We start from the raw sequence: 16,255 nt of genomic DNA, 5'->3' as shown, positions 1-16,255 counted from the left end.
CCGGAAGTCAGAAACCGAGTCATAGACTACTCTACTCAGTCAGAAATTGTAGTATTTCCGCAGTTGAAGTTTTTCCTCGGTAACTCTTAAATTTTTCATATTCAGAATCAGAATAAATATTCAAAGATATATGTAACCTATTATTGAAACTGTCCCTAACTGATAGCAGGAAATGGTGAAATATTTCTATTTTCTATAAAATACTTGATTGGTTTTTCGATCTGGCTACGTAGCTGCTAATTTGACGTACTAAGAGCCTCAACATCATATGCCTATTCTACATGATTTCTCAAACCACTAATAACATTACTAAAATCAGAAAATGTAATGAAAATTTTGTTGGTTAATCTCATTCTAAACAATTCTTTCTTCAGTGGAATGAAGATATTTAGGATGCGAAATCATTTTCTTCAGAACCCGTCATATATCAATTCTGACTTTGCAAGTAAATGGAGGAATATATTTGATTGCGAAATATTCATCTTTTTTTACATAAGCCATGGAATTATGCCAAACATCATAGTCGAAATCATTAAAAGCATTAGTCACACAACGAACTAAAACTACGTAAAAATGCATTTCAATAATACCCCTATGGACCACACTGGTCTATGCGAATTATTAGAAAGTATTTAAGAAGTGAAAGATGCAGCCAATGAGTGTAAACAAAAACGCTCTCAAAGTGGAAAGGGGAATACGAGGGGAAATATTCAGCCAATTAGATCAATCAAATCGGGACATTCTTGTTTCCAAGACGATTTGCTAAATATCGGGGTTTATTTGATAGTATTGATAGCAATATTTTCATAAATTCCAAAGGAATTTCTGAAAACTTCGACAACCCTTGTATAATTGAAATATTCAGGCTTCCTCCAAGTGACTTTGGATATACTATAACTACGCAGCAGTTCAAGTTGGTTGTCACGAACACCATAAAATTCCAATTTATTCAGAAGTCTCTGGTGATCTACACAATCAAAAGCCTTAGAGAGATCTATAAAAAGTCCGGTGGGCATCTCACCTTGTTCAATTGCCTCAATAATACCCGATGTTAATTCATAGAGGGTTAGAACTATTAGAGGGGCACTACGGGGATATCAAAAACCGTTAGAAATACAGGGTAGCTCAAATTACAGAAAATGCGATATTTAGCTATTAGTGTGTTGATATTAACAGATCCAAAATATCTCCGATGGTTCCTGAGATATCTCGAAAGAAATAAAAATCGACATTTTCTTTTTTTCTGTATAACTCATTTGTTTCTGGAGATAACTTCATACAGTTGGAATATGTATAGTATATCCAAAGTCACTTGTACTAATCCATAAAAACGTTTGGCCATAGATGTATCTCTGAAGTGAATACTGCGATCCACTGAATACCAGAGTTTGTTTGAAGGTATTGTTAGGCAATAAATTCACTGGTCCCAAAGGAATTTCTGGAAATTTGGACGACCTTTGTATAATTGAAATAGTCAGTTTCCTCCAAGTGACTTTGGATATACTATACATGGAAAATTCCTTATTTGTACATCAATTACGTATTCATTTGCACAAGAGTTACACAAGTACCTACCTTATTGACTCGAAAATGTAAAACTACCCAATGCTCTCATTGGCGTGGAAAATTTATATCAATTTCAGTAGCACTTCAATATTTTATACAATGAAAGAAGCCCTTGCGAATGAGGTCAACGTAAAATTTCGGAACAAATATGAAATTGTTGTTTTACATTAACATAGAGGCGTATCAACCGGTACGCTTAGTACGCTGAAGTGAAGGGCCTCGAGGTCCTCAGGGGCCCCTGGTCGAATCAACTTTTCTTCAAAATGAAAATTTGTCCTACAAGTGAAAACGAAAAATATTGAATTAAGGAAAAATAACTTGTAACTTGTAAATTGTAACAATCACACTAAACGCAAACAGACCAAGAACTGATGGTTTTCAGAAAATAAAAAACGAATATATAGTTATGTTTCTCCATTGTCACTGTGGGAAAAAACACTATTGATAATGAAAGTCATTCTATTATTCAAACTTGTACGGAAGTTGCAAATCTTCTGAATACAGCGGTGAAACAATTGCAAAATTAGAATTCGATAACACTACTGATAGGTACCCATTTGGCATTTTAGCCACAATATATGTATATACATCAATGAAAATCATATCTTGAGGATCTCCGAAAAGATTTTCCATATTTTCAAAATTGTAAATATGATAACGGTTATTTTCGATCTGAAATAGTATTCAGGAAGCAAAAAAGATATTCCAATAATTAAATAACGGACGAAAGATAAAAAGGTTTTGGCTTTGCTAATCATCAAGTAGAAGTAGCAGAGTGGTTTATTCCGTTCAATTCAAACCATCGAGATAGAATAGAGAGGAGACGACATCAGGTGATTTAAAGCGGTACCATTTCGCCATTTTGGATATAAATCTCAGTCAACGTTTGACCAATAACATTTCATAGTAGTGAACAGATCCGTATTCACAATTTTTGCATATGTGCATATCCGTCTTCACCATACTCTAAATATATTACAATTTATACGGCAGGATATGTTGTATATTATTTGAAACAAAAAATTGTTTGTGAACAATGCTTAGACTGTTTAAAAAGTGATGAACACGGTTTATTTTTGTATTCCTTCGTGAAAGTTGACTCAATCCGACCCTGATCTTTCTCCAATTATATTCTAATAGAATTAGCCCCGCCTACTGGCCACTTTTTTCTAACACGATAACAGCTCATAGCGTCTCCTCTCTATTCTATCTCGATGATTCAAATAAATCGAATTTGGATAAAATAACGAGTCCGTTAGGATGAGTGATTTTATTGATATTTAGGTTTGTTTTCATATTTTTGCCAAATACATAAGTTTTCGTGGAAAATAAAAATTATCGATAAAATCACTCGTGGTATTACCTTTGATAATTCTGTACAGTTTCTACGCCCAAGTAATGAATTAATTCATAAATCCCTTTTTTATGAATGAATGAGAAGTATGCAATGACAAAATGTGGCACAATACTAATTCTGGTATTAAAAACTTCGAAAGGCGAATTAATGAATTAAATTACAACCTCTCCTTCAAGACAAATGCAATTGAAGAATTTTCTAATAATATCTGATTTGTTAACCATTATCAGGAATAAAGTCGAATAAAACTAAGACTTTTAAACAAGAACATTTATTTCTACATAAAAAATCATATTTAAAAAAGACGAAAAAACAGAAATTCACATCAAATCAAATTAAAATAAAACAAAACATATACATATATACATATCTACAAAATATCAAATTTAGCAATATATTGCATATCTATGAATCCTTGATTATGATAGACATTTTCCTAGTTTACCTAATTCCTGCAGTGGAATATATTTCATTATTAGGATCATGGAATCATAATCAAGGACTCCGTTTGAAATTGCATACAAAAATTCAATAGCTTGCTCCTCTTCATGGAATAGTTTTAACCCTAACTCAAAATTATTTCTAAGGTCAAAACCGTAAATTGAAAATTGACTTTCATCCAATTCGGACATGATTGACCTTAGATTTGGGTTTTTACAGAGCTTCGATATTTGGATTTCATTAGATTTGAGTATCTTTAAAAGAGAACTCTCTTCTTGTGTTTGAAATGGATCGATTTTTTTCGATTCCAACCGGCACAACTCCCTTCTACATTTCTCCTCATATTCGAAATAAAACGAGTTGGCACACATTAAGTTAGCCCCAAATTGGAATTTTCCATCCCTATCTTTCAGAATCAGATACCTCAAAACCTTTTTTTGTCTAGTAAGACAAACACCGGCTAATAAGATATCTAGGAAAGTTTCATTGCTATAAGTGATACTCTTCGTATCAACTCCACTTTCCAAGAATAAATTGAAAAGAGCGAAGAAATTGTCTGGATCACAATATTGGGCTAATATGTGCAGAGGGGTTTCGCCGGCTTCATTTCCCAAATTGACATCTGCTCCTCTACGAATTAATATTTTCGCAGAGTCCAATGCAAAAGGTACAATTTGATTTTTAGCAATCAATTGCAAAGGAGTTCGCCCATATTGATCTAATGCATTGGGATTACATTCCAGATCCAACAGGAATTCTAAGAATTCGATGTTTATTCCCTCTTCTTGAGAGCATAGAACATGAAGAAGAGTATTAGAATTATTATCTCTCGCTCTGACGTTTGCTCCATATTGTATTAGCAAAATCGCCTGTTCAATTTGGTTGTTCTTAACCGCGAAGAACAACGGTGTTTCTCCCAAGGAGTTCCTCGCTTCCCAACCTCCACAGCTCATCAAAATATGTCTTGATATCTCCAAAGATGACATTGATACTGCTTTATGCAGCGGAGTGTTGCGAGAATGAGAGGTTGGACCATTCCAGTTAGAATTCACTTCTAGGGCGATCTCCAACAGTCTCAAACACTGAAAGTGAACAGCTGCGAAAACGGCGTTCTCAAAATCTTCAAAAAATAGTAGGAACGATTTAATCAAACGTGCATCTGAAATTGAATGGGAGAATAATGTTGAATAAATTCTTGGAGCATTAAAGACAACGACTTATTATTTCCTTTTTCATCACATATCATAATATATTTTTTTTTCAATTATTCAGGGCGAGTCTTTGACTCGTACATATATTTCAGACGAAGATTCCCGAGGTCGAAGGAATCACTTTTTTTACCATTTTTTCAGATAAGGCTTAGTTTAAAATATACAGGCTGTTGGAAACCAATAATATAAAAAAGAAAGTTTCGGCAATATCTTGGGAATGGTTCTATCGACGGAAATTATTTTCGGAATATATAGATTCCTTGATATTATGAATCTCATGAATGAATATCATGAATGAACACAAAATTCCATTTTCTTTACTGTGGCCATTACATTCTATAAAAATACCAGAAATTCGAAGAAGTCAACTCTTAAATGTAAGTTGAACGTTCATTAATGAATATTTGACCATTTTGAAAAATAGAAGTATTCATCAAATTTTCTCGTATAATGCGCCGTTTAAATGCTAACTCCTGTACGAAATGAAATAAACAACGGTAATAAAATGAATGGGGATATTCATCTCCAGAGCTAATATGGGTGTTTGCAAACTCAGTTCGTCATGAAACGAAAATTAAATAGAAAATCTAAAGAATTCAACACCTATTTATGGCCAACGAAATTGCGATAACTCATTTATTGTATTATAAATATTAAATTCTACTTCATACAACGAATTGAAAATGAGTTTATGATGCTTTTTCTAATATAGTAACTTATTTCCAAGAATAAAGTGGTATGCCATATGCATAGAAAAACTTCAATGTGCCGGTTTCCATAGGTGATATAGCTCATCATGAAAATTTAAAATGGTAATAGAAAAAAAGTGTTCCTTTGGACCTCAAGAATCTACTGTTGAAATATATGTAGGTACAAGTGAAAGACTCGCTCTGTACAGAATAAAAGTTATTCCAAAACTCATGCACATAAAATCATCAGAACCACAGATTTGAAGTTCAAAAAGAATAACGAAAAAAAATGTAGGAATCACTGACGTAAAGAAAGCAGCTTTTGAGTGCTCTTTCATTTATATGTATATAAATGTTATTTAGCTAACTATATATACGTGGTTTCCATGAATGAACAAGTGCTCGAAAGCTCACGTCTGTGCTTTCCTCATTTTCATACGTTGAATTATATGGTAATGTAAAAGGAAATAACAAAGCAAACAGTTCGAAAATTTTTAACAACTAAACTATGTGAAAATATTTCAACTTACCATTAATTTCCAGAGCCAAGTCCAATATCGTACATCGTCTCTTATCCATTACACACTTGGACATAGGTTTCGCTCCATTAAATAGAAGAGAGAATACCACTGTGTAGTCCCTGCTTGTAAAATTTTCCTGATTTCTTTTCAACACTAAAGATTCTAAATAAAAATTCAGAAATCGAACATCATTTTTTTTTGATGCAATATACTTGAGAATAGAATTCTCTTCACCAGAATATACAATAAAATTGTAAACTGAACTTATATCAACAGACATCATGATCTCTCAAATTGTCAACTAAAATACTGGAACAATATTTCACGTATAGTAAAACTTTGAAGCAAAATACCCAACTGAGACTTTCTGAAGAAGTAGTTACCTTATATTACAAAATTCAGTGATAAAATTGAATGGAGTGACTCATTATGGATGTAACATAATGATCATTTAAAGAGCTACAATGATGTTTAATTTTTCAACTAGTTGAAGGGCTTACAGTAATTTGTAAACAAATAACATGTCAATCAGATCGTCATAAATTCATTCTGTGTTATGAGTAATCATTTTCAGGTAGAAATGGGGAGGATAATTGAAACTTTAAAATCATTAGGGTTGTCTTCAAGTCAATTGTCAGTAACTGTTCTGAAAATAGAAAGTATAATCATTAAGATTTGATACTCAGAACCGATCTACAATTTTAGAAGTTCTTAGTACCTATAATCTGGCCAAGGGGAGGCCGGATTTTTTTTTGGGTGGCGAATGTACAGCGAAATTATAGTAGTAGTATTTAGCCTTAGTATGTCAAACTTTAAGGGAGCCAGCATAATTTACGCCCCCCTTAGCGTCACTACTGCCCATAATATGGATTCTATCAAACAAACAGTTTTTTCTCTGACATTTTAACCTTGAACGTTTTGAAAAAAAAAATTAAAAAATCCACCTTGAGTCCATAAAAGGTGGAGACTATTCATATTAAATTTTCAATATAAGTATGAAAATCATCCACCTAACTGTGAAGGGTGAGTCTTTGACTTGGAAATATATTTCAACCGAAGATTGCTGTTGTCAAAAAAAACACTTTTTTCCTCAACTATTTTTTCCGATTCGACTTTTTTTTTCTAACTCAGTGTAGCGGGCATTTTGGAGTTGACCGGATTTTGATGGAATTTTATGTTCGGAAAAGATTCATCACATCAATAGAAAACTATATTCCGAAAATCATTTCCTTCGATTCTATTTCACTTGCGAGATATAACTAAAAATTTTTTTTTGGATGTTCAACAACCTTTATCTTTTCCAATCGAGGCGAATAGGAAAAAAGCTCGGAAAAAAGTGTTTCCTTTGACCTGGAGAATTTCTGGTTGCAATCAAAGCCGAAGACTCACTCTGTATATAATTATGTAATATGGCCTCATTCTGAGCATATATGATATATTTTCAAGTCCCTATTGAATATTTCTACAATTTCGATTACAGTTAATCATAAACTCACTAAAAAATTCTCTATTCGGTCACGTTCGGAAATTTTCGTCTTCATCAGGGAACGTCAACATCAGGTAGCAATTTGGTTTTTCGTACTTCGGTGGGTGTCATCTTCGTTATTGAAATTTCTCTTAGCCGTGATTCATAGGTCGAAGTCGGTAATTGGAAGATCTAAATAGTTTTCTCAATTTTAATGTTGATTAATGATATTTTAAGTTGAATTTAATATATTATTTATTGAGTTTCGATCCACTTCTAGCAACCTTTTTTTTATTTCTCTCTTGAATTTATTAATATTTTCAATTTTTCTTATTTTCACTGGCACAATCGAGTACAATCTTGGGGCAATTAGTTCTACTGAAGTTGTCGTGTTCTGCTCTCGTGGAATAGTTGTGTCCTCTTAACATGATTGGTATTTTTCTTGTTTGACATTTATTATTATTTTTTGTGCAAATATTTGACGTATATCCAGTACCTTCGATAGTTCGTACATTTTATTTGTGGAAAATGAACTTGTTTTTCCACATATGATTTTTAAAATGCTTTTTTCGGCAACCGTCCGGGAAGTGCTCACTTCCCGGACGCTTTTTCTCTGAGAAAGTAGCATTTCCCGGCCTAGTCCGGAAAGTACGTACTTCCCGGACTAGGCCGGAAAAAAATCATAGAATCCATAGCAACCGAGATAACGGCTGACAGTTCATATGAAATTAGTTGTCAAAAATTTGCATGTTTTTTGATAGCAATCGCAATAAAATATGGAAAGCAGCAGCGATAGTGTTATTTTACATGGTTGCCGAAAAAATATTGTTCGCAACACGCCCGAAAATAGATTTTTTGGACTCACAGACTTCAAGGACTAGCTTACGCTCGTCCTGGAATTTTGTCTATTTGTCCAAAAAAACCCTATTTTCCGGACTTGTTACGTAAATTACTATTCTGTAATATAATTCTGATATCATTATGAATTCTACATTTCCTGTACACTACTTCCTTTTTCACAGCGGGCTTCTGAAACTCACAGAAAATAAATTCTTGATCTGAAAACATTGACGGTATAGTGTCACATTTGATTATTTCTTTATTGTCAGATAGGATGATGAAATCAATTAAAGTTTCAGTTTGTGAAGTTATTCTAGTGGGAAAAGAGATAACTTCCCATGGAATTCAACAAACAGTTGAACTCCATGACATCCCCCGATGAGAAATTCATATAATTTAAATTAAAGTCTCCAACACAACAAACTTTGTCATATAAAGGTACAAACGAGGCCAAAATATTATCGAAGTCTCTTAAAAAGGCAGATTGGTTCTAGTGTGTAGGTTTATATCTACAACCCAGAACGAAATCTGCCCTATCGACGCGAAGATGTATCCAAATTTGTTCAACGTTGGAGTTATTAGTATATTCATTTATTATTCTCGTAAAATTATAGCAATTCTTAACAACCAATCCCACGCCTCCAACCCTACCATATTTGTTTTGATATATACTCTCATCACCGTTAATTCTGATGTCCACTTAGTTTGTAAGATCACCGAGCCAAATTTCCGATACTTCTACAAAGTCAAAATCATTTGTCCTAATGAACTGTTTAAAGTCTTCAATTAAATGATCATATATTAATATGTCAAAGTTTGGAGTTGTGATTTTTGATTAATATGTAATAGAAAGAATTAATATACTATTTTATGATTCGACTACTTCAAATTTTGCAAATGATTCGTTTGCGGTTGAGGTTTAGATGCTCCAATTGTCCACCGTGTGTAAAAAAAAACAAGAAATAGAAAGAAAAAAGTGAACACAGACGCAGGCTTACAATAACAAAAATATTCACAAAAAACTCAGTTTAAAAAAAAATGTGAGAACTAAATAAACAGTTCAGGCTTCCACTCCGCTGTCAGTTAAATAAATGCAACTGATTTTCCTCAAGAACATGTACCCTTTTGTTACCATGGTATATAAAGACTTTACCCCTATTTATCCAGGAGTTCCTCCCGAAAATCTCTCGCGCCTTCTGGAAGAGTTGGAATTCTTTCCTCTTCAGCATTTCGGGGATCGAGAAATTGGATCCTTTCAGTCGTCTTTTTTTGTAGAAGATTTCATCTCGCCGCCACTGGGTGACAAATCAACAACTGGTGACGGTTTGTTTTCCTTCTGTTTGTTATCGTTTTTTTGGAGACGATAACAGGTGACCACTTCAATTCTTTGATTAATCAGATTCATGTAATAGTTGAATATATGTAACGACTCCTCTGTCATTTCCTTCGTATTTTCCTTCTCAGGAATGCCCCTCAATATTATTTTCCTACTGTTGTTTTCGTTAACAAGTTTTTCGAAGTTTTGTTCAGCCTTCTGCATGCTGGAATGAATCAACTGTATTTCATCCTTCCAAAAAAAAAAAAGAAAACATCACCAAAAGATAAAAAATATATACAACTTTTTTTCACTTTGATGAGGAAAAAATCGAGATACACTAATTCAAACCTGAACAAATGAAATTCTTATATTATGCATTTCATCAACTCCCTCTGACGACATCAACCTCAACTAATTTTTCATTCTTTTCTTGAATTGATAAAGTGTTAAAGAAAGTTGGAATCCTATTGTTATAATTTTAGTTGTTCGTGAAAAAATAATCCAATTTCCTCTATTTATGGTACTAGACTGATGTTCGTTAAAGCTTATTAACATTATGTTTTTTTTTGGTAAAATGAGAGAGTCGAGATCCATAACTTCACTCTAAGCAAATAAACATTTTGTCGAAAACAAGTAAGGCCTTCGATAAATTATCTTAATCATTTTTGTGTTACTTCTAGCTTCCTCAAGTGACTCTTCACAACATGATCCCATCCCAATATTCCATAAAGTAAACGAGGTTGAACCAGAACAACATAGAGCCTCCTAAGCAAATCCAAATCACATAATTCTAGTAGGTGTTTGAATTTTGAGACAAGATGGGGTGGCCCATTGAAGAAATCCACTGAAATAACTCCTTAGAAAAAACATGTACCTGTTCTTCAGGGGAACATCCAATGCAGACATTCTATGTGACCTTGGAGTTTGACGTCAAAATTAAGGAGATTTATATGAGGAATATACATTCTGCATTTCAGCATATTAATCTTCTCGAAAAACTAAAAAAATTTAGTCTTTTTTCCATAATGTTGATTTCTCTGAAAATCTGTTTCATGCTTGAGTATATATTATGCAGTGTTTCATGATGAAGTACTTCAAATTTATTTCTCGCAGAATCATTTTCTTTATAATCCATATGAACATATTCGAAATTAACCCTTTTTTTCCAACGGCACACATGAGCTTTAGTACATAATTATGAATTTTAGATTGTTCGTAATTACAACATTTTCATCAATGTAATTCTTTTCATTTATTGATTACTCCTGATTGTTTTTTCTCGTTAATTGATGCTTTTATCAACCTTCTGAAACTTTGAACAGAAGATAGGACTGAGCATTGCTAATCATGGTAAACTTTTGTACATTCAATTAGGTGAAATGTGCTATTAATTTAATCCTTGATTGTATCTTTTATTTAAAAAAATATTTTCGATTTCTTATTTGTCCCTCCATGAATTATTAGTTTCTTCAAATATGCTCAGTAGTTTAGGATTAGAATATTTTCATCATAACTTTTCTAATCATAACTTCATATCCCCACAACGATCCATTCTTTGGAAAAAACGAGAAATAAAATGTTGCTAGTTTTTCACGAATAATGAGATTCTGCAAAAAAAAATATATTCCTTATTCCAAAAAAAACTACTTGAGCTTGAAATGAAGCATCACATTGAATGTCTGCATTCAATACAGTGACGCTGGCACTTTTGTGTGAATTTAGTGCTCACTTGTATTGAGTTTTATTATGTACCTTGACACATACATTTTATATTTATTTAATCAAATAAAAAATTTATTCATTCATCAAGAAAAAGTAGAATATGTAATTTCAGAATTTTGAATCATTTCTAACAAAGTTCAATCAATACAGCGTAGTTAGCCAAAATGTTTACTATAAAATTGATTAATTTTCTGGAAATATGATTGTTTCGTGTCGGGAATTATAAAAATACTTGATCACAATTCCTTTATCTAAATCATATCCTTATTTTTGATGCTCGCGTTGTATTATACAAATGAATATTAAGTCCTTATACCTCTATCTACCTTTTCAGTTTTCATTATGAACTTTATTTTCATATTTTATTGAAGTTATTTTGATCTCGTGAAATAATTTGGATGAGATTGGCAACAGATCGTGTGGCATGGATAAACCTGGAAGAGGCCTATATCCGACAATGGATGGACAGGGGCTGAAGAAGAAATAAAATATTTTAGACCATTTTGCGATTCCAAACATGAGATATTTGATTATTAATGAATTATAAATATCTTGCTAGTATATTGTTCTTTCATAAAATTAGGTATGAATAAATTAACCGAAGTTCTTACTAAGCTTTTTAACACTTACAGCTTTTGAAATATTTCGATTTTTCATAAAGTGAAGAGGCTTTGGAAAAACCTGATATTTCCGGAATGAATGAATTTATTCGGTTTAGATTTTGAAATTTTAGACAAATGGATACCTCCAAATCTCTTACTCCCTTTTGGATAATCATGGGGAACTCTACTGAGTGTTCAAAATGAGACAATTCATTGATGAGTCATTACAACGTTATTATTGGGCCCATTCCAAATGGCACAACATGTATTAAAATTTCTTATCAGGTAGCAAATTTAAGTATCTTTGAAAAGTTGTTTACTGAATGAGAAAATGAAATATAGGGTGTAACAGTTGAAATAAACCCAATATTAAATTTTGAATGAGTAAATTGTCATTTTAGCCACAATATATGTATAAACATCATTGAAAATCATATCTTGAGGATCTCCGAAAAGATTTTTCATATTTTCAAAATTGTAAATATGATAACGGTTATTTTCGATCTGAAATAGTATTCAGGAAGCAAAAAAGATGTTCCAATAATTAAATAACGGACGAAAGATAAAAAGGTTTTGGCTTTGCTAATCATCAAGTAGAAGTAGCAGAGTGGTTTATTCCATTCAATTCAAACCATCAAGATAGAATAGAGAGGAGACGACATCAGGTGATTTAAAGCGGTACCATTTCGCCATTTTGGATATAGATCTCAGTCAACGTTTGACCAATAACATTTCATAGTAGTGAACAGATCCGTATTCACAATTTTTGCATATATGCATATCCATCTTCACCATACTCTAAATATATTACAATTTATACGGCAGGATAGGTTGTATATTATTTGAAACAAAAAATTGTTTGTGAACAATGCTTAGACTGTTTAAAAAGTGATGAACTCGGTTTATTTTTGTATTCCTTCGTGAAAGTTGACTTAATCCGACCCTGATCTTTCTCCAATTATATTCTAATAGAATTAGCCCCGCCTACTGGTCACTTTTTTCTAACACAATAACAGGTCATAGCGTCTCCTCTCTATTCTATCTCCATGATTCAAATAAACCGAATTTATATAGAATAACGAGTCCGTTAGGATGAGTGATTTTGTTGATATTTAGGTTTGTTTTCATATGTTTGCCAAATACATAAGTTTTCGTGGAAAATAAAATATTATCGATAAAATCTGAAGCACTCGTGGTATTACCTTTGATAATTCTGTACAGTTTCTACGCCCAAGTAATGAATTAATTCATAAATCCCTTTTTTATGAATATAAATATATAAATATAAATATATAAATATAATAAGAAGTATGCAATGACAAAATGTGGCACAATACTAATTCTGGTATTAAAAACTTCGAAAGGCGAATTAATGAATTAAATTACAACCTCTCCTTCATGACAAATGCAATTGAAGAATTTTCTAATAGTATCTAATTTGTTAACCATTATCAGGAAGAAAGTCGAATAAAACTAAGACATTTAAACAAAAACATTTATTTCTACATAAAAAATCATATTTAACAAAGACCAAAAAACAGAAATTCACATCAAATAAAATTAAATTAAAAAAAAAACATATACATATATACATATCTACAAAATATTAAATTTAGCAATATATTGCATATCTATGAATCCTTGATTATGATAGACATTTTCCTAGTTTACCTAGTTCCTGCAGTGGAATATATTTCATTATGACGATCATGGAATCATAATCAAGGACTCCGTTTGATATTACATACAAAAATTCAAGAACTTGCTCTTCTTCGTGGAATAGTTTTAACCCTGACTCAAAATTATTTCTAAGGTCAAAACCGTAAATTGGAAATTGACTTTCATCCAATTCGGACATGATTGCCCTTAGATTTGGGTTTTTACAGAGCTTCGATATTTGGATTTCATTAGATTTGAGTATCTTTAAAAGAGAACTCTCTTCTTGTGTTTGAAATGGATCGATTTTTTTCGATTCCAACCGGCACAACTCCCTTCTACATTTCTCCTCATATTCGAAATAAAACGACTTAGCACACATTAAGTTAGCCCCAAATTGGAATTTTCCATCCCTATCTTTCAGAATCAGATACCTCAAAACCTTTTTTTGTCTAGTAAGACAAACACCGGCTAATAAGATATCTAGGAAAGTTTCATTGCTATAAGTGATACTCTTCGTATCAACTCCACTTTCCAAGAATAAATTGAAAAGAGCGAAGAAATTGTCTGGATCACAATATTGGGCTAATATGTGCAGAGGGGTTTCGCCGGCTTCATTTCCCAGATTGACATCTGCTCCTCTACGAATTAATATTTTCGCAGAGTCCAATGCAAAAGGTACAATTTGATTTTTAGCAATCAATTGCAAAGGAGTTCGTCCATCTTGATCTAATGCATTGGGATTACATTCCAGATCCAACAGGAATTCTAAGAATTCGATGTTTATTCCCTCTTCTTGAGAGCATAGAACATGAAGAAGAGTATTAGAATTATTATCTCTCGCTCTGACGTTTGCTCCATATTGTATTAGTAAAATCGCCTGTTCAATTTGGTTGTTCTTAACCGCGAAGAACAACGGTGTTTCTCCCAAGGAGTTCCTCGCTTCCCAACCTCCACAGCTCATCAAAATATGTCTTGATATATCCAAAGATGACATTGATACTGCTTTATGCAGCGGCGTGTTGCGAGAATGAGAGGTTGGACCATTCCAGTTAGAATTTACTTCTAGGGCGATCTCCAACAGTCTCAAAGACTGAAAGTGAACAGCTGCGAAAACGGCGTTCTCAAAATCTTCAAAGAATAGTAGGAACGATTTAATCAAACGTGCATCTGAAATTGAAATGGAGAATAATGTTGAATAAATTCTTGGAGCATTAAAGACAACGACTTATTATTTCCTTTTTCATCACATGTCATAATATATTTTTTTCTGAATTATTCAGGGCGAGTCTTTGACTCGTACATATATTTCAGACGAAGATTCCCGAGGTCGAAGGAATAATTTTTTGTCACCATTTATTCAGATAAGGCTTAGTTAAAAATATACAGGCTGTTGAAAACCGATAATATAAAAAAAAAGTTTCGGCTATATCTTGGAAATGGTTCTATCGAAGGAAATTATTGTCGGAATATATAGTTTCCTTGATATTATGAATCTTTTCCGAACACAAAATTTCATTTACTTTACTGTGGCCATTACATTCCATAAAGATGCCAGAAAATCGAAGAAGTCAACTCTTAAATGTAAGTTGAACGTTCATTAATGAATATTTGACCATTTTGAAAAATAGAAGTATTCATCAAATTTTCTCGTATAATGCGCCGTTTAAATGCTTACTCCTGTACGAAATGAAATAAACAACGATAATAAAATGAATGGGGATATTCATCTAAAGAGCTAATATGGGTGTTTGCAAGCTCAGTTCGTCATGAAACGAAAATTAAATAGAAAATCTAGAGAATTCAATACCTATTTATGGCCAACGAAATTGCGATAACTCATTTATTGTATTATAAATATTAAATTCTACTTCATACAACGAATTGAAAGTGAGTTTATGATGCTTTTTCTAATATAGTTACTTATTTCCAAGAATAAAGTGGTATGCCATATGCATGGAAAAAATTCAATGTGCCGGTTTCCATGGGTGATATAGCTCATCATGAAAATTTAAAATGGTAATAGAAAAGAGTGTTCCTTTCGACCTCAAGAATCTACTGTTGAAATATATGTAGGTACAAGTGAAAGACTCGCCCTGTACAGAATAAAAGTTATTCCAAAATTCATGCACATAAAATCATCAGAACCACAGATTTGAAATTCAAAAAGAATAACGAAAAAAAATGTAGGAATCACTAACGTAAAGAAAGCAGCTTTTGAGTGCTCTTTCATTTATATGTATATAAATGTTATATAGCTAACTATATATACGTGGTTTCCATGAATGAACAAGTGCTCGAAAGCTCACGTCTGTGCTTTCCTCATTTCCATACGTTGAATTATATGGTAATGTAAAAGGAAATAACAAAACAAACAGCTCGAAAATTATTAACAACTAAACTATGTGAAAATATTTCAACTTACCATTAATTTCCAGAGCCAAGTCCAATATCGTACATCGTCTCTTATCCATTACACACTTGGACATAGGTTTCGCTCCATTAAATAGAAGAGAGAATACCACTGTGTAGTCCCTGCTTGTAAAATTTTCCTGATTTCTTTTCAACACTAAAGATTCTAAATAAAAATTCAGAAATCGAACATCATTTTTTTTTGATGCAATATACTTGAGAATAGAATTCTCTTCACCAGAATATACAATAAAATTGTAAACTGAACTTTTATCAACAGACATCATGATCTCTCAAATTGTCAACTAAAATACTGGAACAATATTTCACGTATAGTAAAACTTTGAAGCAAAATACCCAACTGAGACTTTCTGAAGAAGTAGTTACCTTATATTACAAAATTCAGTGATAAAATTGAATGGAGTGACTCATTATGGATGTAACATAATGATCAT

At 32.3% G+C, this 16,255-nt stretch overlaps 1 protein-coding gene across 1 annotated transcript; it reads right to left on the bottom strand.

The window, feature by feature from the left end:
* Nucleotides 1-1,733: 1,733 nt before the first annotated feature.
* Nucleotides 1,734-15,862, bottom strand: LOC123678713. Its single transcript, XM_045615864.1, has 5 exons — nucleotides 15,814-15,862; nucleotides 13,404-14,558; nucleotides 5,795-5,947; nucleotides 3,677-4,523; nucleotides 1,734-1,842 (listed from the first exon to the last, which is right to left on the bottom strand). The coding sequence occupies exons 1-5, from the start codon at nucleotides 15,860-15,862 to the stop codon at nucleotides 1,734-1,736; spliced, it is 2,313 nt and encodes a 770-aa protein (XP_045471820.1).
* Between the last annotated feature and the right edge of the window lie 393 nt (nucleotides 15,863-16,255).

Source organism: Harmonia axyridis, chromosome 4, assembly GCF_914767665.1.
Source record: "Harmonia axyridis chromosome 4, icHarAxyr1.1, whole genome shotgun sequence".
Lineage (NCBI taxonomy): Eukaryota > Metazoa > Arthropoda > Insecta > Coleoptera > Coccinellidae > Harmonia > Harmonia axyridis.
The sequence above is the reverse complement of the archived record's forward strand: the minus strand, read 5'-3'. Positions and strand labels throughout refer to the sequence as shown.

Coding starts and splice junctions, on each gene's coding strand:
- LOC123678713 (XM_045615864.1), bottom strand. CDS start 15,862: ATGGATAAGAGACGATGTACGATATTGGACTTGGCTCTGGAAATTAAT. Junction 4,524..5,794: donor CTTGGCTCTGGAAATTAATG/GTAAGTTGAAAT, acceptor ATTCAATTTCAG/ATGCACGTTTGATTAAATCG. Junction 1,843..3,676: donor TGTAGAAGGGAGTTGTGCCG/GTTGGAATCGAA, acceptor TTTCACTTGTAG/GACAAATTTTCATTTTGAAG.